The 23,358-nt window shown below is 41.2% G+C and overlaps 1 protein-coding gene across 1 annotated transcript in view; it reads right to left on the bottom strand.

Annotated features, from left to right (window-relative positions):
- The window catches only part of LOC124300690 (glutamate receptor ionotropic, NMDA 2B), a 1,918,249-nt gene that overhangs the window by 1,484,965 nt on the left and 409,926 nt on the right, over positions 1-23,358 (bottom strand). Inside the window, exon 5 of the mRNA XM_046755014.1 lies at positions 22,400-22,814. Coding sequence (XP_046610970.1) covers positions 22,400-22,814 — 415 coding nt within the window. The remainder of the gene's footprint in view (positions 1-22,399; positions 22,815-23,358) is intronic.

Genomic DNA, 23,358 nt, shown 5'->3' with positions numbered 1-23,358 from the left:
ACTAATACGGTTCTATAATGAGTATGCAGAACGGAAAAGATATACGGTACTTAAATTAAGCATTAAGGAAATAAACCATAAAATATGAGAAGCGATTATAAACACATGCGAAATACAACAATTGTAATAGTTATCACATTACCAGAATGATCAGAAATAGGCAGACAGGGAATTATGAATTACAAGGTAAATTCAAGCAACAGGTCAAGTAGAAAATTATCATAAAATATAGGTACTAACAGATAATACGTAGTCTCTAGTTTGCGGTAAGTGCGAGAGAAAGAGAGATAATATTCGGTACGATAAAAGGTAATTCAAGATAAGGCAACCAATATTCAAGATAATTAATATGCAACGTACGGCAAACCAAAGAGACTACGGACAGCTACGATCAGCGATATTAGCGAAGAAAATAATGAAAAAGATGTTATGCGATACGGCACCATACTCCAATGTCAAATGAACGACGAGCGGGACCGCGCAGCGATGTAAGATCGCTCCCGCGGTACACTTACTAAGATACGATAATCAACGGTAATAGGTGAAGAGACAGATATGAACTAATCAGAGAAAATATAACGAAATAGCAATGTTCAATAGCTAAGATAAAAATTGATCCTTTAACGGAACGCGCTGCTAGACAGCGATATTAGACATTCGAATATTCCAGAAGAGAAAGATAATAAAATAAAGCAATAGTCACTACAATGCGTAAGTAATAGTCAACCAGTCGCGAAGTTACTTGCAATAAGACAGAGAAAGGGACAAGATAAGAGATAAGAGAGAATAAGGTACGAGCCCAGGTGGCTCAAGCAGACCAACTGCAAGATAGAGAGAGAAAGAGATAAAGGCAAAGGTACGATATATTGCAAGTAATCTCGTGGCTTCACAAAATAGAAAAGGAACCTCACTTACGTAAAAGAAGATATAGCAGGTACTAGCGAATGCGGTACAATAGCGAGAACTAAATCGATAGATAGCGATAATGGCACTGAATATTACGATAGCACGTCTTGGTTAGTCAAAAACTGAACGTAGAGTGACGAGATGAGCGATGATCCTGATTTTCGTCGAGCTGCTGTCACGTGATTCTTCCTCAAATTTGCGGTACTGTAATTGGACCCGCAGGTCGCGTAGGTCTGGTCTACGGGTAGGCGGCGATAATCCCTCGCCGCTTGTTTTTCTTCTCCCTCGACGACAGGTATCGAGGTATCGGGACGTCGAAAGGTGGTCAGAGATGTTTTCCTTCAGCTATGCGGTATCGTTGGTGAGAGGGGAGGTCGTACTGCTCATGTGTTGCGATATTGAGGTGGCGGCAATAGTACGTGACCGGTCCTTTGGACTTGCGACCGACTGTAACTCACTCCTTGCTTTACTGGTACTCCCCGTTGTAGCTATTTCGTCGGTGCTGCATCCCGGCCCTGGCTCATTGAAGTCCTCATGCCGGAACGATCTGGTGGTGATGGCCCTCAACCCGGATCCCCACATTAGATCCACCAGATCCACGTGGTCAGCATATCATTAGCCTATTCCACGCCGCAGTCCTTCGATAGGACGGTTCGTGAAGAGAAAACCGTCCTCTATTTGATAGACAACGACTTAGTAGATGTTAGGGTCGGTTCAGCTCCAGGCTGATAAGTATCGTCGACGGGAGGCTTTGTTGTGTTTTTGACGCACAGCCCTGTACGCCGCCTGACGATGCATCCGAGCGGTAGAAGCATTCATTCGTGGTTCGGCTCCTGGCCGATAAGTCTCAAATAGTCGGAGGTACTGTTTGTGCATCACGCACGACCCTGTTCGACAACTAGATAGGCATCCTTCGGGAGTGGTTTCAGCGATATTCGTTCGTCTGTAGTCGGTGGTGGTCGATGTTGAGCTGGTACGTGACCCCTGTCAGGCAGTGTCCTGGTATCTTGACGCGAAGGTCTCGCAAATGGTTCTCGTACAGCGTTACAGAATTAGAAAATAGCATACAATTAGCTTAGTCAAGAGAATTCAACTTAAAGATAATTAGTCGTTCATTTTTGGAGTATTGGCCTCAGACGTGCTTTCGTTATTTTGAGCAATGTCTGCACCTAGGGGAATGCGATAATTAAACAAAGTGACGGGGTACGAAATACCACGTCACAACCTGCATGATATAAATTCTTAATACCATGTCAAACTTACATCGAAAACACAATTTATTCTACATTTATATGAACGCTGTGATTATATAATTATATTCATATTGTTCGGTCGAACCAATACTCAGAGGTGCCCAGACACGAACGGTCGCTCGCGCGTGTGTATGAACACATGCGTCGTGTGGCCGATCATCTCTGTTTTGTCTTTGCATGTGTTGAGACGAGCGTGAAGGTGGCAGTAATAGCGCGGGCCAGGCCGCGTCAGTCAAGTAGTCGGGCGATTCGGGGTCAGTCGTTCATTCTTTTTCGTTCTCTTTTCTCTGTGCGTTTCCGGAGAGATGGATAAATCTAAGGGGTCTGAAAGTAATTCTATCGGTACTCGGATCTTGTGATATCTTGTATCTTCAAATACTTCATGATTGTTCCATGCTGGGGAGACGGAATAACCTCGTAATTACACTAACAACAAGCGCGGTACGTCCCGCCAGGCACACCGGCGCAGCCCGGTTGTACCAATGAGCAAGCGCAATGCTTGACGCAAGTAATCTACCGATTGCTTGTACATAGTTGGATTCACGCAAGGTAATCCTTCCGGTATACCGAATCAAGCGGTGATACCTGAGCACAAGCGCAATGCTTATACGAAGTCGCCAGCGACTTCATTTACCACGATTATACTGCACGAAACAGTCAAGACGCCCAGTGCGACCATATATATATAGAGATTCAATTCGGATGTTTCAAACGAGACCAGCAACCAATACAACCATTTATATTGTGACCGGCCAATCGTTGCAATCTCCCGGGGAAAATGGATCGACAGCGAGAGAGGGCTTAAATGAGGCTAACGTAAAGCGCGTGAAATAAAAATAAAAAAAAGATATAGATTTAAAATAACGAAAAGCGGTGGGGCGCCAGGTACAATGTACCACGATAAACCTAAGGAGAAAAGGGAATCAGGAAGGGGAAAAGGTAGCTCAGTAGCTCAGTATTTTGCGGAGGGGAACGTGGACCGGGGAGAGGAAAAAAAAGGACACAATCACACACAATCGCCAAATTAAAGTTAGGAACAAAAAAAATGTTAGTTTATTAAAAGCCAAGAAATTGGTCTTGAAAATACCCAATTTATACAAAGCCTTAGGCAAACAAAAATATAACAAATCCAATTCAATAGACGATATTTAAACGAAAAGCCAAACGGTTAGGAGCAGCGTTAAATTGAACGAAATTCTTAAAAACACGAATGTGACACGCCCTAAAACAATAACATCAATAGAAAAACCAAATCAGGTAGGTAATTTGTAAAAAGGAAAGAAATAGTACAGACAAATAGGAACGATACAGCTGACAAACAGGGTCTGGATACAATAAAAGGGATCCGAGACAACTATACACAGGTCAGCTGTCGCTTGATTCGTACGACTCAATCCGCGATCTACGCACGAAATTACAGATAGGATGAGGTATTAAAGTAAGATAAAATTCAAAAACAAACGGAGTTAATAACAATAAAAGTATGCCTAACAATAGGCAATAAGGAATAACGAGAGTGGTAACAAATAGTTAAAGAATATCGGGAGTAAGTTCAATTATTCGGGAGGCAGGCTTAAAGCGGAGCGTCCGTTTGAGTCGTCTCCTTGAAGAGGAGGGGGGTGATTCTGCGCCGTGGCAGCCTAGCGACGCACGAGCGCCAGTGCTGCCAGAAAGCGAGTAAAAAGTACCCCTTCCCTAGCAGCTTGCGCGCATCTCACACAACGTCAACGGTGTACGTCGGTGTGTCGGGATGGCGACGGAAGCCGAACGATGCCGAGTCAGCTGACAAATCGAGGGGAAATGTTCCCCTACCAAGCAATGCGCTCTCTTCATTGCTTGGTTCGGCTTCCGTCGCCATCCCGACACACCGACGTACACCGCTGACGTTGTGTGAAATCATGCGCGGGATCTGTGGAAGGGGTACTTTTTACTCGCTTTCTGGCAGCACTGACGAGCGCTGCTCTACATCGATCTCCCGCAGACAATCAATATCTCGCAAGCGGCTGCGTTCAGCCACCTGAAGTTAGCGTGTGGAACAGAATTCAAAGGAGGATGCGACCAAGATGGCCGTAACCAGCGCTATCACGGAATAGTCTACACTTACGCCATTGACACACTCACTAGTCTAACAGGGACCACCATCGGGAAAGATACAATTATTACAATAATTATAAATAAAGATACGGTGTTTAAAGCTGGATAAAAGGTAATTAAACGTTAACCTACAAGATAAATTAGTGACGTGCCCTGCTCTTTAGAGCGAGGAGGAGAGGGATCACCCCAAACCGTAATACGCTTTAGCGAGAGACGAGGATAAACTTAAGAAAAGATAAAATATTTAAGTAGGTTCGTCGATAGTGTCAGAAAAAAAAAGATAAAATTATAAGCCACACGAAAACCCGAGAAACGATATGGGTGGACCCAAATGGCCCCCAAAAAGAAATGACAAGACAAAGAAACTCGGGGGTTCGTGCGGTAACAAAAGCTAACTTACTTTAGTTAATCCATACTAGTCCTTGCCAACCACCATTCAGTCACAGGTACCAGTTCACCAAAAGTAGCAATTAATTTCAATAATCCAAACAAAAAAAAAAAGGTAATTGAAGTAATTCGAGAGCAAGGAACGCCGTCAAGCAAGGAACGCTTCTGGAGTGTCTCGCAGTAGACTCAGAAGTGCCGAGACACAGGTCGTCCCGGTAGCGGTAGGAATCCCCGAGAATGGTTCTCTCCGGGCTCGTAGGTGGCAGCAGCTACCGGGCCTTGAATCTGGCTGGCCTCGTAGCGTACACAGGGTTCGCCGTGCCTAGTCCCCTCGTTTTCTCGGGGAATCCCAGGCGATAGCTTTAATGGTTCAGCCGTTAGAGGGCTCTCCAGTAGATTTCGGTATCGGATCGACATCTCTATAATTGTGAGATGGGATCTCGGAGATGTTAGAGACGTCCGGTAGATGGGCTCAGGATTCATGGCTATCACGCTCCGTCGAAGACGTCTGAGCCCTGGGCGACAGCCTCGTAGAAACCGGAACTGGTTGCGGGGGAAGGCACGGGTACTACCTGCGAGGCTTTGAGTCACCTGCCAGATAGTTTCAGGCTGCGGAGGTATTCCCTGATCTCGGGAAATCGAGGAGTCTTGCTGACTTCACTTTCGTCCGTCGGCCAGCTCGAAGATGAGGAATTTCGGCATAGGTATTGAAAAGGGAAACAAAATAAAAAAAAGCGTTAGTAAGTAAACTGGACGTTAGTTAGATGACCGTATTGAGAGCCTGTATTCCTTGCTGCCGGCGGGAAAACGGGAATGTCGGAGGTCATATAACGCGGTACTAATCGCCGTGTTACAATATATATATATAATTTCTCCTAATCGTAGATTTCACTTTCGAAATGATTCATTGTGCGAAATATATTTGATATGATAAATATCCTATACACATTGAAAATTCAACATTTGCGAGAGGTTTTTTCTCTGAGGTTCATACCTCAAAGATTTTCCTCTCTGAGCCATAATAAAACATAAAACTGATGGCTCAGAAAACGTATTTATTTCAATTTCTTCCTTGTTTTATGGAGTTGGAAATCGTGACCAAATTAAAAAAATACGCGGCCTCTTTTTTGTTAAAGAGGACGCGCCCCACGAAACACATATTATACAGTCTCATTATGATTATGCTTCGTCTCGATATTATATAATAGGTCATAACTGGATTGAAAAAATAATGTTCGGTTTTATAATGGTTCAAATACATGGTATCCATGTAAAAACAAACAAGACTCGCGCTACGTAGTTGTGGCTGTCTAGGTCCTTAACCTGCTGACTTTTGACCTTTACGAGTAATTTCCGGTGGTTTCAGCGCTCCAGGTCCACTACCTGGTGAAACTCGATTTCCAGGACAAGCGCTCCGTAGTTTCTGCGCTTCAAGTCCTTGAGCTGGTGACTTTTGACCTACAGGACTAATTTTCCGTAGTTCTGGCTGTCCATGTCCTCCACCTGGTAAATCTCGAGCTCCCGGACAAGCGCTCCCTAGTTTTGGCTGTCCATGTCCTTTACCTTGTGGATTTCGACCTTTTGTGATTTGTCATGTGATTAGGTACTTTTTCACGTGATACATCACATGAATATTTTCAGTAAGTATTTTCAGTGGTTATAGCATAGGCTGTAACGTTGGTCGTCCGCCGCAGGTGCGCGATTATTTCGATAATATAAAAACTTATGGTATGTACGGTATGTATGTTAATCAGTGTATAATAATAATAATTTATGTATTCCTCAATAAGTCATATAACGTAAGTTTCGTATATGAGGTAGACGACGTCTTAAATTTTCAAAATTTTACGTTTCTTCCAAAATCCTCTTTTCTTGGAAAGGAAAGATAAAGTGCCTCGCTGATCTATGCATGGATGCGTAGTATAGATGTAATGGTAATTAGTAACCCATTGTATACGATATGTATAATCTATGATCTGTTTGCCTGTAGGTTAATTCATATTATTTTCATCGTGAATCGCCCGCTTTGGCTTCAGTTCACATCGTAACAACGTTCTAGACACGGTAAGATAGTGGATATTATTATTCAACTAGGGGCTTCGTCCCTACACTCCGCGCGCCAACCCCACCTCGACGCTACGCGCCTCACTTGCTCAACACTTTTGAAAATGCCTTTTTCAATATCCCCGTTGTAACGATGCTCAGCAATGATTGGTTCACTATTCACTGCTTCCACTCGTTCTCTGTTTCTGTCTAATCCCAACATGTCTCTGCTATCTTCCATTGTTTGGCTGAATACAGACAGTTCCTCCTCCATCGATGTCGACGTATCACTGTCACTTGATATTTCATCACAAACATGAACTTCAGATACGTTATTTTTGCTCACAAGTCGTTGATACACTTCTTTTTCATCTGTCGTTTCATCTACTAGTTGTCTCTCGCTGTCCAGTTCAATTCTTTATGTGCTTACTTTTCTTTTTTTCATCAATCTAAGCTTCTATTTGTTGGTTGAAAATTGGTGTTCCTTATCCATTGATGTCGATCTATCTCCTTGACTTGATATTTCTTCCCTCTCCTCGAGTTCTGTTTGATTACTTATGCTGACATGTTTGCCAGTATGATATTTTTTGTTCGCTTCCCTACGTTTTCGCTGCTGTTCTCGTCGTCTAATTATTCTCTCTTCTATGGCCATAATATTGGTTGGTCGTCCTCTTGATTTATTTTCCAAATCAATAATCACAATTGACTCTTCTAATTCTTCGACACCCTTCGCTGGATTATTTTGGCTACCACTCACCATTGATGAATTATTTTCGCTACCGCTCTGCCTGTTATTCTCCAAAATCACCTTCTTTATGTTATTTTTTCTGTATATTTGCGTTGCTGTTCACTCCGCAAAACACCTCTTTGTGGTCAACAAGAATCCTGGTCGTCCTCTTGCCTGTTTATACGAATATTTGTTTGATATTATTCTATGGCTTATTTGGTTGTTCGCACTTACAATTTTATTTTCCTTTTTCTTTTGTGATGCGTCCGATCATCCACCGCTTGCATCGCCTTGTCTGCTGATTGAAACTTCTCCTTTCTCCATTGCCATCGTGAATCCTGGCTGTCCTTTTGACTGTTTGGTGATATATTTAGATTTACTATCATTTGCTTGTTACTTTTGATACTCATTACTCACTATCTGAATTTCATTTTGGTTCTGCAAGACATCAAAGTGTCCACTGTCTTCGTCGCCAGTGAAGAGTAGCGAGAATTATATTTCATCTTGGGATCCGATTTGGTGTGGATGAATTTATTCTCCGCGATACACGATTAAACATATCTTAAAAATGTCCGCGGCTGCAGCTAATTCTGCTTCTCCCCCGCAAATTCTATTTTTATTCATATGTGATTTTTAATCACCAGGTAACCTAATCACGGCACCGTTTGACTCATTACCTGCAATAAAAGCCGCAACTATGGACCAATTATCAACTATATTTGAAACGATACTCAGTCGCACCTATGCGTGTCGATTTTGAGTGCCGTATACACAATACGCTAGCGCGTGAAGAAGATAATTCCCGTCGGGAATCATCTTGATAATTCTCGATTGCATGTTTATTTTTTGTGTGTCAGAAACAGATACCTATAAAGATATTTGTCAAAGACTGAGATAAACAGCTGATGACAGCTGTCATAGGAAGTTTTGTTTGCTAGATGCTTTTTGTTTTGTTTTCGGCATCTCACCCCGCCGCCAACTTCATGCGTATACTATTGTTATTACAATCTCGTTTACCTGTTGCTATTAAAGGTTTTAGGCTTCTTTTTCATTTGTTCAGGACTTTTTCATTAGATAGAGAGATGTATTCAATGTATTATAGAAAATTTTATACTGTGAGTATTTTCCCACTAGCTAAGTAACATGTACGTTTCAGAAAAAAGTCGACATATGCATACATAAGTATATAAAACATAGACTATGACGAAAATACTTTCGCAGGTGAGTAGTTAATAGTGTATGTATACGGATAAATGGTACATGGTGAATATAGTAGATGGATGTAGCTTTGATTTATTGCGATTTTTTGGGGTGTCTTTCAGTGTTTCTTTAAACAAAAGATTCTTTTTAAATTAGAATACATTGCGCTTACGCGCACAGGATTACGTAGCCTGTATGTTACACAGAAAAAATTTTTTTTTACAGATACGTTCGTTTGATCATAACATAAATAACAATAGTAACACACGTATCACTACTGTATTTTCCACGTATTTTAATTCATATATTTCATTCCTAAGTTCATAATTTTCTGGTAGTAAAATCAGCGGACACATCTACCGCGGAAGAGGGTGTTTCTGGGACATCGCGGGCTACTAACCGGTACCGGTGTGTATAGTCGGAATTTCAGGAGACATCTGAGAAGTTATAACAATTCTTTGGCATTTGCAAGTTTCGGTGCTAAATTAGATTCCTTTAAAGGTCGAGGTCCATTTGTGTTCCGTATATGTGGACTAACGTATCATAATACATATGCGCTTCATTCAGATGTCAATGAAGCATGTAAATACGGTCAATTATATATTATTGATAACAAAATCGCTACTAGAATACGTATGCAGCATCCCGGTAATAGCGATTGCTTGCCAGAGTTATAAAGCGTATTGGATAATATTATACGAACGGTCAATCCACATGCGAAGGCGTTTCATATGATGTACCAGGTGGAAGAAAAATAAAGACCGTTGTCGAATACAACCGGTTGCCCAGCCCATGAAGTGAGAACGTGGTTCAAGAGAAATGACAAAGTTGATAAAAATCGTTTCAACATACCAACATGTAATGAAGTGGTGGTGGTGTTTTTTACTGAAGACGGAGATCCTACAGTACAAAGAGATATATGTGCATATTCTAAAATTGACGGTCCTATAAGTATATCAACTCTGTGTAAACATGTCGACCCTATGCCATATCCTTCCATCTTTCTATCTGGTCAACCGGATAGACGCCAAAGATGAAGCAAAATGAAGGAAAACGCGATATAACCGCGTTGCAATACTACAGCCATATCTTGAGCGACAGAAGTGGATTCAATCCATGTTTGAGTATGGGGAGTTTGTCATAGCAATATTGTTGATATATGGACGAAAGTCGAAAGTCATCGTCTGTATTACATAAGAAATCAACAAAGTAAATTACGAGCAGAAATGTATAAAGGAGTAATCCATTATCTACACAACAAAGTCGGACAGGAAAATGCGAGAATAGGAAAAATGGTTATATTAACGTCTTCATTTAGTGGGAGTCCACGAGCTTTACAGCAAAGTTTTATTGATGCAATGTCAATATTGCAAAAATATGGCAAGCCTTCATTTATATCCGTGACCTGTAATCCTAAATGGAAGGAGATTGTCGAAAATCTGAAATTTGGTCTAATTGCAACGGATCGACCAGATCTCGTATCCTGTGACAACCTGTGACAAGGACGGGGGGAGGGGTTTAAAAGTTCTAAAATTCGTGTGACGTAATTTATGGATGGCCCCATATCAGAAAAAAAATATTTCACCATAATTACATTTCATTGTCCCCGATACCCCCAAGGTAGTGTAACAATTTTATTGAACAGAATTATCCGTTTATCATCGTTACTCCTCAATGCCCACTTTTCTTGTTTGATAGTGCTCACCTCGTGCTTTTTGCTGCGGATCAGAGATTGCTGCATTTGCAGATCCTTGCGGTTAATAAGACACCGCTTATAATCGTCAAATTTGATCTTCCGAAGTGTCGAGCCTTTGATACCTTTCGCTTTCTTCATAACACCTTGAGATTCATTCTCATCATTATTATCATTTGTAGTCTGGATTCGGAAGGCGTAGAGTTTGGCTCGCAATCCCACAAACTCCGTCATGATCTTGCCATTGATTTCATCCTTTATAAGGCCCAACACTTTTTTGTTCGCTGATGGAATACCATAGCAGTTGTTTGCATGGTAATCAGAGGTATCGAACTTTGAAATATTTCGTTTGACGATGTCATAAATATTCGGCACATCAAAATGGTAGATGAGACTGTCCGTGTCCGTGTACATGTGTTTAGCTTTGCCCCCTAAATTCGTCTGTATGTAGTTATGGTGAAAGTCATAGATCCATGTCTTGGACAGGTCCAGAATTGAAAAACCTACATATATCGGCTTGTTGAATTTGATGTGCAATCGAGTCAGTTCAATTATAACCACATCCGCGTGGCATATGGTGCAGCTATGAGAATTCGGTTGTGCAATCCTCGATCTCGCACCCCATCGACCCTCCCATTCCGTAACCAACTTAACATCCTTGTGCTTTCACACATTTCCATCGTTTTCCCTAACACCGTATTGTTCATTAATTTAAAAAAAATTATCTCGAATTCATTGCGTGATTTCTTTTTCATATCCGTGTTTAAATCAATATACTTTTTCAACCACCACCATTGGTTAAATTTCAAAATTCGGTGAACTTGAAGCAATTTCATGCCAAGGCTCAGACATTGTTTCAAGTTTCGGTACTGAATAACATACTTTTCGCGCGATAGAACAGTTAGTATTAATTTGGATCGCGTGCTGTTTGGGGAAACGAAGTGTTGCGGACAAAGTGGGAGATCCCGATGCGTGTGGAGGAGTTCGACTGGATATTCCATATCAACTTCCAATATATATCCGAATGGGGAGTCACCCTGGATGGTTAGCAAATCTAATTGCGGATAATTCATCCATTCAAATTCACCGGATGGTAGATGTTGACTCATAGCTGCACCATACAGGTTATCTACATCAAAATACATCAAATATGAGGTTTTTATGCTTGTATCAAAGTCTTCACCCATGTACGGATTATTAGCTCTAGCGTAACGACTGTAGCATTGCGCCACACCACCTCTGATGCCTTTCTCGACGAACAATACTTTATTCATGTCCGATAGCAATTTGAGCTCGACTTTCCTGTATTTGAGCATCGCATCGAAAGCAAGCCCCGGCGCGGTATAATAATGCAGAGGATCGAGATTCTAAGTTGAGAAGTAATTACGGCGGAAGTTTTTGAAAATATCGGCTAAAAGTAGTACATCAGATTTCAGATATAAATCTGGATATTCGCCAAGCGTAGCGAGCCCGAATTGTCGCCACACATTTTTCGCGTATATATAATCTTCGTTGGAAACGTTTGAATCTTTCAAATTTGAATGAAATTTATCTTGATCCGGCAATTTCTGCGCATCCAGTTTCGTCCAATTATCGATATATTCGTAGGGGAATACACCTTTGCGCGTGACAAGCTCGAATTCCTCGCCATTATCATAAAATTTGCACGAAACTTGTTTTTCAGTGTCACTCAAATTGACGAAATATTATTGATGCTGCTGGCCATGAACATGAACGAATCGATGAAGCGCAATTTCACTTTTGTGCCTTTCACCTCTTTTGTAAATGCTATATACTTCTGCTTGTTGATCGGAAGAAGAGTAATCAATCCCTCTATGGACATGGCCAGATCACGAATGAAAAAATGCGCGTCATAACCAAACAAATTGTGGAACACAACCGGTAAAATGTGTGACTTTGTGTAATGCAGATTGCAGCCCTGATGCGCCACACCACGATATTTACCTGTAAAACGGCAACAATCACGGTGTTTTACATCGGTGGGTGCAATCGGCCTTTCGCAGATATGATAAACCACCGCTACTCCGAACTGCCGTTCCTGGTCCGCACTCAATGGTTCCATCGGTACAACTTCGGTCAAATAACCTTTGACGATCATCGCTAAGGATTGTATCACGAAATGCAATCAGGACCACGGTTCAGGTGGATTAGCGAAAAAAAATCGTTAAAGGCACAGTGAACATAGTACGCCGCACTGTGCGGGGCCTGCTTTTACACCTCATTAACTACAGGCTCGAGGATCATTTAAATTCGGCATAGACGGTGAATGGGACAGACTCCTTATACCGATAATTTTCAGATTTCACAATTTTATGTTTGTCGTCGGGCTGATCTACTTTACATTTATTTGCGCTCCGACAATCTTGAATATGATTTTGGTATGTTGATTCTACTTGGAAATGGCATAAACATCGGTCACATAAAAATTTTGCAGTCCTATGTCGTGATAGTTGGCTGCTAAGTAAACGCAAAAGATTTCGAATCCAAGCATAATGGAATATTGTATAAGAGCCGAGTTCGTTGTCATCGTCTGCGTCAATTCTGGTTTTTATAGCAAGCAAGTGAATCGTTGGTCTATCGGAATGAAAATTTTTACTCAAATATGGGGGCACTATCACACTCGAGTCAAGCCCATAAACGTTAATTGATACATTATTTTGCATCTTAAACCTGGGGATATCGGAGAACGGTGTAGAAAAACTCTTCCCCTCGTATCGCAGCCATGTGCTATAGTGCGGATAGCTGGCTGGTCGGCATTGGTTTTGTAGTGCCAGTCCGGTGTACAGCGCTGCGTTGATTGACCACAAAAAGCACTGTTCGTCTGTGTTTACTATATTCACCACTGCGTGTCTTTGCCGAATCTCCCTCGGCAATGCTGTGAATGTTAATGCGCCCCCACGCAGTGGATCATATTTGTTAATGTGATGGCGAGGTTGATAATTTCAATCATGGTCTACCCGGAATCAGAATGCCGAAATTACTCAACCTTTACCATAAGGTAGTCGGTAATCCTATCATCAAACCACTGGGTAAGATTGGTGGTTGGTAGAATAATCACGTTTCGGTTGGAAAAGTGTTTCAATGCAATCATTTTTACCCCATTCTTGACGTTTTCAAATTTTTACGATAAAATGCCATTCGCCTTAATGCTACCATCCGTTTGTACAGCTGCACCCAAACGCACAACTGTCAGACGCTTAGCATCCGCCAAAATATCATGCAAATCGAAGTGTTGTAGGTTTGTGATAACACCCATTCGAATTCGGCTGACGAAAGCGCTGTCTGCGTCGTCCCATTGGACACGATTATCACTCGCAGAAGTGCTGGCGCCGCCTCCGGTAATGAGGACCCTCCGGGATTTCTCCACCCAAGATCGCAGGATTGGATGTTGGATACGGTGTTTCTCGCTCATGGAGACATCACGTAAAACTTGCATATTTTCAAGCCCAATGGCGATCCAATGATCTGTGGTTCTGTGGCGCTCTTGCCCTGGAGATATGGTATGCACCAAATCATAAGCGCCTCTTATCGTGTCGACGAGATGCTTGTATGCTTCACCTGCCATGACTTTACTATTGGTAAACTTCTGAAAACTTTCTAAAACTTTCGAAAACTTTTGAAAACTTTTGACAACTTTTTGAAAATTTAACTTTAGGGTTATGGTGAGTAGTATGTATGGTGTGCAGTATGACAAAGCTATGAAGTAATACTAATTATACCATCAATAAAGTGTGATTAATAAGTTTTTTTTTTTCTTTTTACAGATGCCGTCTCCAACAATACGTGTAAATATATGTCTAAAAATAAATAAATATATATTAAATATACAGTTTGAGTCAGTTAAAACGGCCAGAATAGGAGGAGCTCAGTCGACGGATCAGGCCGTACCTCTTAGCCGATTCCCAGCGAGTCAACTGAAACACCGAGAATGGGAGGAGCTTTGATATCAACACGCGGGCTACGGCCTAATCCGTCAACAAAGCTCCTCTCATTCTCGGTGTTTCAATTGGCTCGCTCCAGATTGGCTAAGAGGTACGGCCTGATCCGTCAACTGAGCTCCTCCCATTCTGGCCGTTTTAACTGACTCACCCTGTATATTAGATCTGTTTATACAAATATATCAACGTATTACATGTTGTAGCTGTATTACGTGAAACTAGGTGTAATTGTAATTCAATATTTTTTTTTTACACATAATATTTACATTTCTTTTGTAGTTTGCATTGTAGACAGTCTTTAACCATAGGAGTTAAACCATTGAATGCATTGTCACGAACGCCTCATGTATGCACACCCAAATATATCATTATATACCAATATGTCATTGATTATTAATATCGCTTCTAAAATAGACGAGGAAGCATAGCCTCAATTCATTATTAAATTCATATAATTTAACCATTATATAAAACAGTTCGTGGCACGACCAAAGCGCAACGGCGTGGTTGACCGTTGAAACGTCAGCGTCCCCGCGCCCGCCAGATCCCGGCTGTAATCAACACCAGGATGAGGCGAGCACGAGATCACGTGCTTCAGGAATGATCATCGCGAGGTGAGCCTTTGTTCTAAATTGTAAAATCAGCAAAAACCTTGCTCGCTGTCCGACGCTCCAAGGGGTGTCGGACGAGCGAGCGAAGTTAGTCCCATTAGAGACAGCTGCGAACGACCTCAACGGAACCCGGCTCCTTCAAAGCTACCGCGTATAGAGGTTGTAAGTCCTTTTCCGCCACCGACGATTAGAGGGTAATACTCTAATCTATACGCGGTCGGGAAGGCATCTCGCGTCGCGGCGTCAGTTTTTCGAAGTTAGTAATAAGTGCTTGAAGCTGTGCCACGAACTCGATCAAGTTGTATAGAGGTAAGAGTGATCATAACTGAGCGAGAGAGTGAGTGAGAATTTGAAGTAGAAACCACCAAAGAGTGAGTAGGTGTATGCATGCAAACATTAGGTTAAAAACATTGCAAGCTTCCTCGTTACCGATTTCTTGAATTCCAATTTGCTGCGACACAATAGGCGGGCCACCACAAGGGTGCCAAACCATGGGGAAGTGGACAGAACGGGAAGGGTGGGCGTAGAGCCGGTGATGCTCTCCCCCACCACAATGGGAGTGGCGTTCGGGCGGAGGCTCGAGTTCTCCACCACAACATGCCAGGAGTGAGGGGGAATGCGACCACGGGACCCGGGGGCGGACCTGGAGTAGTGATACTCCAGGTAAACCTTAACCGGAGCCGTGCGGCCCAGGACCTGCTGACCCAGACCGTTGCTGCTCAAAGGGCCGGGATACTCATTGTCTCGGAACCCAGCGGCGCGGGAAAGCAGGGGAACTGGCTGGTGGATCGGAGGGGGGACGCGGCAATAGCGGCGACGAACAACCTCCCGGGCACCCTCACGCTGGAGGGCAGAGGGGAGGGGTTCGTCTGGGCGAGAACGAGTGGCTTAACCATCTTCAGCTGCTATTTCTCGCCCAACGTCGCGCCCATCGACTTCGAGGCGCAGCTGGACGAGCTGGAGAGCTGCGTCAGGGCGGCAGGGGGTAAGACCTTAGTCTCCGGGGATTTCAATGCGAAGTCGCCCAGCTGGAGATCCGCGAGGCTGAACGAGAGGGGCCAAGCCGTTGCTGAATTTTTGGCACGGCTTGATCTGACCCCCATTAACGTAGGCGGAGCCCCAACCTGGCAGAGGGACAGCACTGGCTCTGCGTCAGTAATTGACATTACATTAGCCAGCCCATGATGGAAAAGAATCCGACTACTGAATTTCAACTACAATCAATTTTTCTAATCATCCCAATTACGATATGAAATGAAATAACGCAATAAAACTAAAAAAGCTTAGATTACAGTTCATTTGCATACTTGATATGTTTGGACTAAAAAATGTTATGCGCTACGTAATATTACACTAGCGCATAACAGCCGTGCTTCCTCGGAACCGTAATGAAGATTTGTTTTCAATTTCCTAGATGAAGTATCTTGATTTTCAGAAGACTGCTATGCCTGGTATATACTGAACATGATTGAGATCTGCAGGTTATTTTCTTCATGGCGTAAACACAGCCTGGAAGTTCGAAAGGCACAAAATGAGTCCAGCAACAGCTCCAAGAAACCACTCAGTTGAAAATGTACAAAATTGTATGAAGCGAATACTGCAAGACAACTCTGAGGGGGTCTAAAATGTGTACGGTAACAGCTCAAAAATTGTGTGATGTGGGAAGACTACAACCCTAAAGGTGATACTCTGTAGTATGGAAATGCGACGAAAATGATATGGAGTGAGTGTACAGATCTTAGTGATCATACTGGATGATAGGGAGACGTAGCTCAACATACCACATAACTTACACATGATTTTCTATATCTCATTTTCTCGAATTACAACTCATACGAGATATTGGAAAGCAATTTTTGAAATAATTGTTATTTATTTTACAGGACCCCTGACGCTGAAGGTTGATTGATAGGTCGGGTACAGGCTTGATTTCAAGAGAGCCATCACCTTGACAATATAAGAATCAACGCATGTAGCATTGTTTAGTATAATTATTAGACCGATCCTCAAAAAAAGTCATTTATGTATTTTAATCGGCTCCTCCGAGTACGGTTAAAACGGAATTAGGAAAAATTGGGTAAAAATTTCAGCATTCTAGTTCAACTAAAACGAGTGCCTGTGGGCACAAATTCATTTTGAGTTTAGAATTTGGGCAGGAACCGCTAATAATCACTGATGATGAAAAATCTATGTGAAAAATGAACTATTACATCAGCTATTTTAACAGTATTTCCATTGTAGCGGGCAAATCAGAAAAAAATCACAGCTTTCTACGTTGATATATTTGAAACAATTCAAGTCTCAGCAAAAAAATTCTTTGAATACTAGGGGCTCGCCCCTGCGCGCTTCGCGCGCCAACCCCACCTCGGCGCTGCGCGCCTCACTATTTCCTCATACAGTGACTGTTAGACAGGTGAATTTATTTGTGCTGATTTGATGACAGGTCCGCAACTGTTGATCAGTTGTTTCCGATCAACCCGACATTGCTATTGGCTCCCTATGCAGGTCTGCTCAGATTGTTTTCGTTAACGAATCCACTCACATGTACAAAACCCCCGATGCCATGCATCCCCAATTGCATTTGGCGATTATTATTATTTTGCTATAGTTATTATTTTCCCTATAGTAGAAGAAATTCATAGCTTTGCTGTAAGTAGAATTTCTATGGCTTCAGACAAATTAAAAACTCGTTATGATATTCGAGCCAGGGATATAAAATTTAATCCCGGAGATTCTGTCTGGCTCTTTAAACCTCGAAGACAGAAAGGACGATGTCCGAAACAACAAAGAAACTGGGAAGGCCCTTACTTAGTGGTTAACCGGATCAAGGATTTACAGGATCCGAAAAAACCTATTTCTTCTCTGATACTCAGTCGCACCTATGCGTGTCCATCTTGAGTGCCGTATACACAATACGCCAGAGCGCGAAGAAGACAATTCCCGTCGGGAATCATCTTGATAATTCTCGTTTGCATGTTTATTTTTTGCGTGTCAGAAACAGATACCTATAAAAATATATATCAAAGACTGTCATAAACAGCCGATGACAGCTGTCAAAGGAAGTTTTGTTTGCTAGATGTTTTTTGTTTTGTTCTCGGCATCTCACCCCACCGCCAACTTCATGCGTATACTATTGTTATTATAGTCTTTTTTATACTATTGTTATTATAATCTTCTTTATACTATTGTTATTATAATCTTTTTTACCTGTTCATTTGTTCAGAACTTTTTAATTAGATAGAGAGATTGAAGATAAAAAAAGACTTATCATTTATAATTTAATTACAGAACGATCAGTCATTATTTCAAATTCGCACTTATTATTGATTACTTGAAGTTGGCGATCTATCATTATTATCGAGTGTTTTTGTTTATCTCCAACGTTCGAAGAATTTTCTAATTTCTTTTTTTTTTGTAGCTAATCTAAAGATCTTTTCTAGCTGAGCTTTCTAAGGACCACTTTAATGATATATGACATTTGTGTTGAACTATTTTTGAAAACATTTTTGGCAAATTTTTGTAACTTATAGTGAGTGGAATAAAAAAAAACAAGTAATTATCCTATCTACTTCGATACTAATATAAATGCGTACTTCTGTTCTATTTCAAAATATTGATGGATCTATTTAGTAATACTATTCTTTTTAAAGACCAGTGTAAGGCTACTTTATTATGTCGAATAATGACATATCTCAGTGTAAGCAATTACTACTATGAATCATCAGCAAGTTGGTTATTGACTCATTATTTTAAATTGAACAAGCTGTTACATGCGTCGATTAGAAATGAAGTAGTCTTCTGTTCCGGAACACAACACAGAAATAAGCAAAAAATCTATACATCGTTACAACTGAGTCAGTTTTTGATACCAAAGAATTGATGTTCAGCATTTGTTCTCGTCAAGGAAAATTTCAGAATTTGGACCCCGAAGGCACCATAAATGATTTTGCATATGTGTACGCTCCTGACCGCACAAGTTCCTACGTTGATCACTAGTCAACTCTGCCGTCGACTACAAAGATGGCGGCCACGGTGGTGCACTCTTAATAAGTCTTCTGAAGGACGGTAAGAACGTCTGATTACGTGTTCTGATTCACTTCAAAATCAATAGGCTTCAAGATTCTAATGGCTTTCACTATTTTTACAAATTAAAAGTTCAATATGCATAGCGGTTCGATACATAATGAGCTCCCGAGCAGCGTTCCGTGCCTCGCGATTTCAACAATTTTTTTCGTTCGAGTGCATGTTCGAATTTACTTCCAAATCACTTGGGGGCGAGATTTCCATGACACAAAACCACAGTCCAAATTTTGGAGTCATTCGATGCTACAATTCATCCGGAATCGATGTCGATAGCCGGTGTCTAGCGAAAACAACGGAGGAGGAGGAGGAGGAGATGAAGACGTTTTTTTATCAACTTTCGAGACCAATATCTCGGAAACCAGTCTACCGATTTTGATCAAATTTATAAAGCGAGGTCATGTGGTAAGGGACTTTCTGTCTTGTGAATTTCATTGAAAAATATTGACGCTTTCCGGAGGTATGACACCGTGCTTACAGGTATAACTAGTTAAAATAATTCCCGGCTAGCTCTCGCCTGCCTACGGGTACTTGTCGGCGATTCGCTGCCGCGAATCTTGATTACTGAGGTTTCCTATCCATTTGTCACCCGTCAAGGCAGATGGTTTAGATGAACGAAGTTCTTGATATACCTGAGATTGGCTCGTTTGTTAATATTAGAAGCTTTATGACCAGCGAAGGAGGATTCTAATTTTGACAATTGAGTGTCGAAAAATTTTTTTGCCACAGCAAAAGATAATTTTGTAAAAATATCATTTTCTAGCGCAAGTAAACCAGTTTGCGATTTGATAATGGCAGCAAGAGAATCTGCCACTGATCTCCAAATTGAGCAACGACTTTTGAAATTTATACATACATAATGGTGAAATTTGGTTCTCGACTTGGACGTATTAAAAGTAAATCTGTGTGAGGTTAACTTAGGGGATATTAAATGGGTTGATAGACCCTCCAGTTTCTCACACGTAAGGAGGAAGATGCGATGACTTTTTAACTTTGACAAGGCCTCGGTCGTGATAGCCCAACGTCGAAGCTTCTGCGCCACAACCTTCCCGTATGTGAGTGAAACATCATTGAAGAACCCCATATTTCCCTTGTTTTATTCCAATGATATGATGAATGATGTTTTTTTGACCTCGATCATGTTAACATGAATCGTTCTTCTGGATATGAAGGACAGTATCGGAACGACCAAAAAAATAATTTTTTTTTGGTAGATGATTTTGGATATGAAATCGGGGGATATTTTCAGCGCGGGGTAGACCCCATTATGTCGTGAGATTTGAACTTTTCAGATCCCATCTCTCATAATTTTCGAGCATGACTTAAACTGGCTTATCAAAGTGTTTGATATGGCGAGGAATAGATATCCTTGAATTTGTATGAAAATACAAATCAAAAATAGCTGCCTTTAAAATCAGGTGTAAGTATAACTGGGTCTTACACATTAGAAATAAATTTTTTTAACCAACTGATGACGGAGAATCCTGGAATAAACTTGACTCTGTTACACGTTTATCCAAAAAGAAGTCTCTTACGGCATACTCAGGCCGCTTGTGCAATCTAGATTTATATAGTTACAAAGCTTCTTCAACATTTTTCGAATTTCGCGATATGACCCTGTGAAATAGCGGACAGCAGTATTTCAGAATAAAATGACCTCTCAAGAAATTCCAAATCATCACAAAATTCGAATTCTAAATGTGTACAACACCACATTAATTACTAATGCAGAAACATATAGATTCACAAACATCTCGTATTCTCATCGCTAAAATAAAACGATTAATCTTTTGCATAGGCTACGTAAATGTTCATATTTTAAGCATAAAACTGAGCAATTATAATTGCTAATATAAACAAACGTCGTCTCGAAAACAATAATTCAGATATTTTCTCTATTTTAGAAAAACCTGATTCAGACCTTCTGAATAAATTATGACACTAGGGAAGCACATATTATACACATATAATGCAGCTACACTCTGAGGTCACTTAATTATTTAATTTGTACCTTGCCGTAATTCATATAACCTATTGTAACGTTTTATGAAATGAAATAATAAAGAATTTTTTGTACAGCATCATTCGACACACGGTAGGGATAGCCCATTTCCCCCCTTTATTGCACAAGACTAATCTATTATTTTTAGCGCGAGGGACGATTAGCTCCACCCAGAGCCATGGAAATCGTTGCAGGATGAACAATCGCTTACAAAACACGCAACTGAAGTATTTAGTACTAGACTATACAAAATATATGCCTGTGATCGGATCAATCTTTATTATTGTCCGCAATCATGAGATTGAAAATCCTTTCTTAGACCCAAGTCAAAAGCTTAACGATCACCAGTTCAGTGCTTTCTATTACGACCAAGACATGAGAGGAGGAGCGTGAGAGGTAAAAACGAACGTGAGGCACAGAAAGCAATTTCGGTTATACATTTTTTGTTTTCTTATATTACAATGGTTTGATTCTTAATTCGTAAAGACTCGTATCACGACTGACTTTGCTAGGCACAACGGACGACATGAAAAACTTGGTCGGGCGCGAGTGTTCGGAAAGACGCCCGTATGTCCCCCCCCCCCCCCCCCCCCCTCCTCCCCACCGCTCACGTTGCACGTGCTCGGCGCCCCTCGAGTCCCGCCCGCATAGCCAATTCAACTGCAAAAAAACATCCTTAACATTTTCTAAGCAGCCACACGTTAATTTTAGTTGCCAACACTAACTGATGGTTAGTAGCTCTTTAAATATTTAAAGCTCTTCAAAATTAATAGGGTTTGATTGACCCAATCTAAAACACGGAAATTCACCACTCCATAAACTTTCCTAACAATAAGATGAAACGGCCATCAGACTCTAAGGTATTGACTGTCCGTGCTTTTGCTGCCCTTAACCTCAAATCTATCTGATAAACTAGAACCGAGTATACAGGGAATCTGTGGTAAAAGGCAACCTTCGAGCCACGTGCACACTACCAGCGCTACACATGCACAATTTTTATGTGAGCCGAACGTACAGACAAATGCTGCGACCAAAAACTTGTGCATATGTTGGCAAAGCCTGCCGGTGCTACATGGAACGCCAGAAATTTCAATACATGTCCACGGTAAGCGATAATTTTCTTGAAATTATCAAAAGTGCACGGTTTAATCCAAAGCCTTGCGTTAATTAGTATGAGACTTGTGTCTGATGGGAATCTCGACTCAATTCTGTGTTCTTTATTGCTTGTATTCAATGAAGTGGTATTCAATCAAGTGCAAAAATGTGAACGAGTCGAATCTATGAACTGCGGTATCCTGATATTATTCAAGTTGAATGATGCACTTATTTAGTTGATGTTCTTAAACATTTAGTAGGGCTTCGTGTGTCATAAAAAATTATATTCACAATAATATTCATCTAGATAAAATATAATATTTGGATTAGAGAATGAAGGTGGACTTACCAAGCATGCCAGCAGGGAAATGTTGTGATGTTTGTAAATTTTCAATAACACTCTGCGTCACAACCCAAACGTAGTTTTCGCCTGTAATCTTTCGCCTTCTTGCTTCCTTCAGTATTTGGATAGCTTCATCGCGCGTCGAATAAAGCAGTATCACTCTCGACTCACTATTCACCAGCTCTGACAAATCTTCTGGTCTTGTCACTAATACAGCGTTCAAAATTGAAAATTTAAAAGTATCCTGCATGTCGGAAATTCGCTCTCGGACGGCTTGAATGAAATCATCATGTCCGGCAATCTGTGAGGTCACGACGCTGAACTGATGCCATTTGTATCTCTCTAGAATGCTCAACATAGCTGCGGTTTGATGTTCCAGTGATGGAGCCAGTTGCAGCTGTAAGCTGCTTTGTGATGCTCTCTGAAATGGAAAATCAATCTTTTATGCGGTTATTGGCCTCAAGAAATAACTCAATCGACAATATGTTAATCAATGTTTTTAGGTACAAAGGAAAACGTGATGGGGCTTCTCATACAATTTTATCATAGAAGTTTGAAGTTTGCAATCGCAAGGATTTCACACTTTATTCATCTGGAGTTGCGCATGTGAGCAATCACAGTCATGGAAATATTCGTAGTACTACAATATCTGAGAATCGGTCGTATTCTAGTGGTAGCCACACGAATAGTTTTATAACGACACACAAGCTTCAATGAGAATTTGATCACATTCATCTAGATCTTAATCGGTCTCGACTTCGAGCCGTTCCGAGAAAACATCGTCTCACAAAGTCATGTGAATATTTTAAAAATAGAATGTTGTACAGAAGGCTAACACTACTACTGTCATGAAGTAGCCACTAAGCTCTTGGTACATGCTGGACAGCACCGGGAAATACTAGACGAGTAAATGATTATCAAGTCAGATGAGGACATCAACTTATCTAGTAAAGTTTACCGATGAA

This window comes from Neodiprion virginianus, chromosome 3 (assembly GCF_021901495.1).
Source record: "Neodiprion virginianus isolate iyNeoVirg1 chromosome 3, iyNeoVirg1.1, whole genome shotgun sequence".
In the NCBI taxonomy this organism is placed as follows: Eukaryota; Metazoa; Arthropoda; class Insecta; order Hymenoptera; family Diprionidae; genus Neodiprion; species Neodiprion virginianus.
The sequence above is the reverse complement of the archived record's forward strand: the minus strand, read 5'-3'. Positions and strand labels throughout refer to the sequence as shown.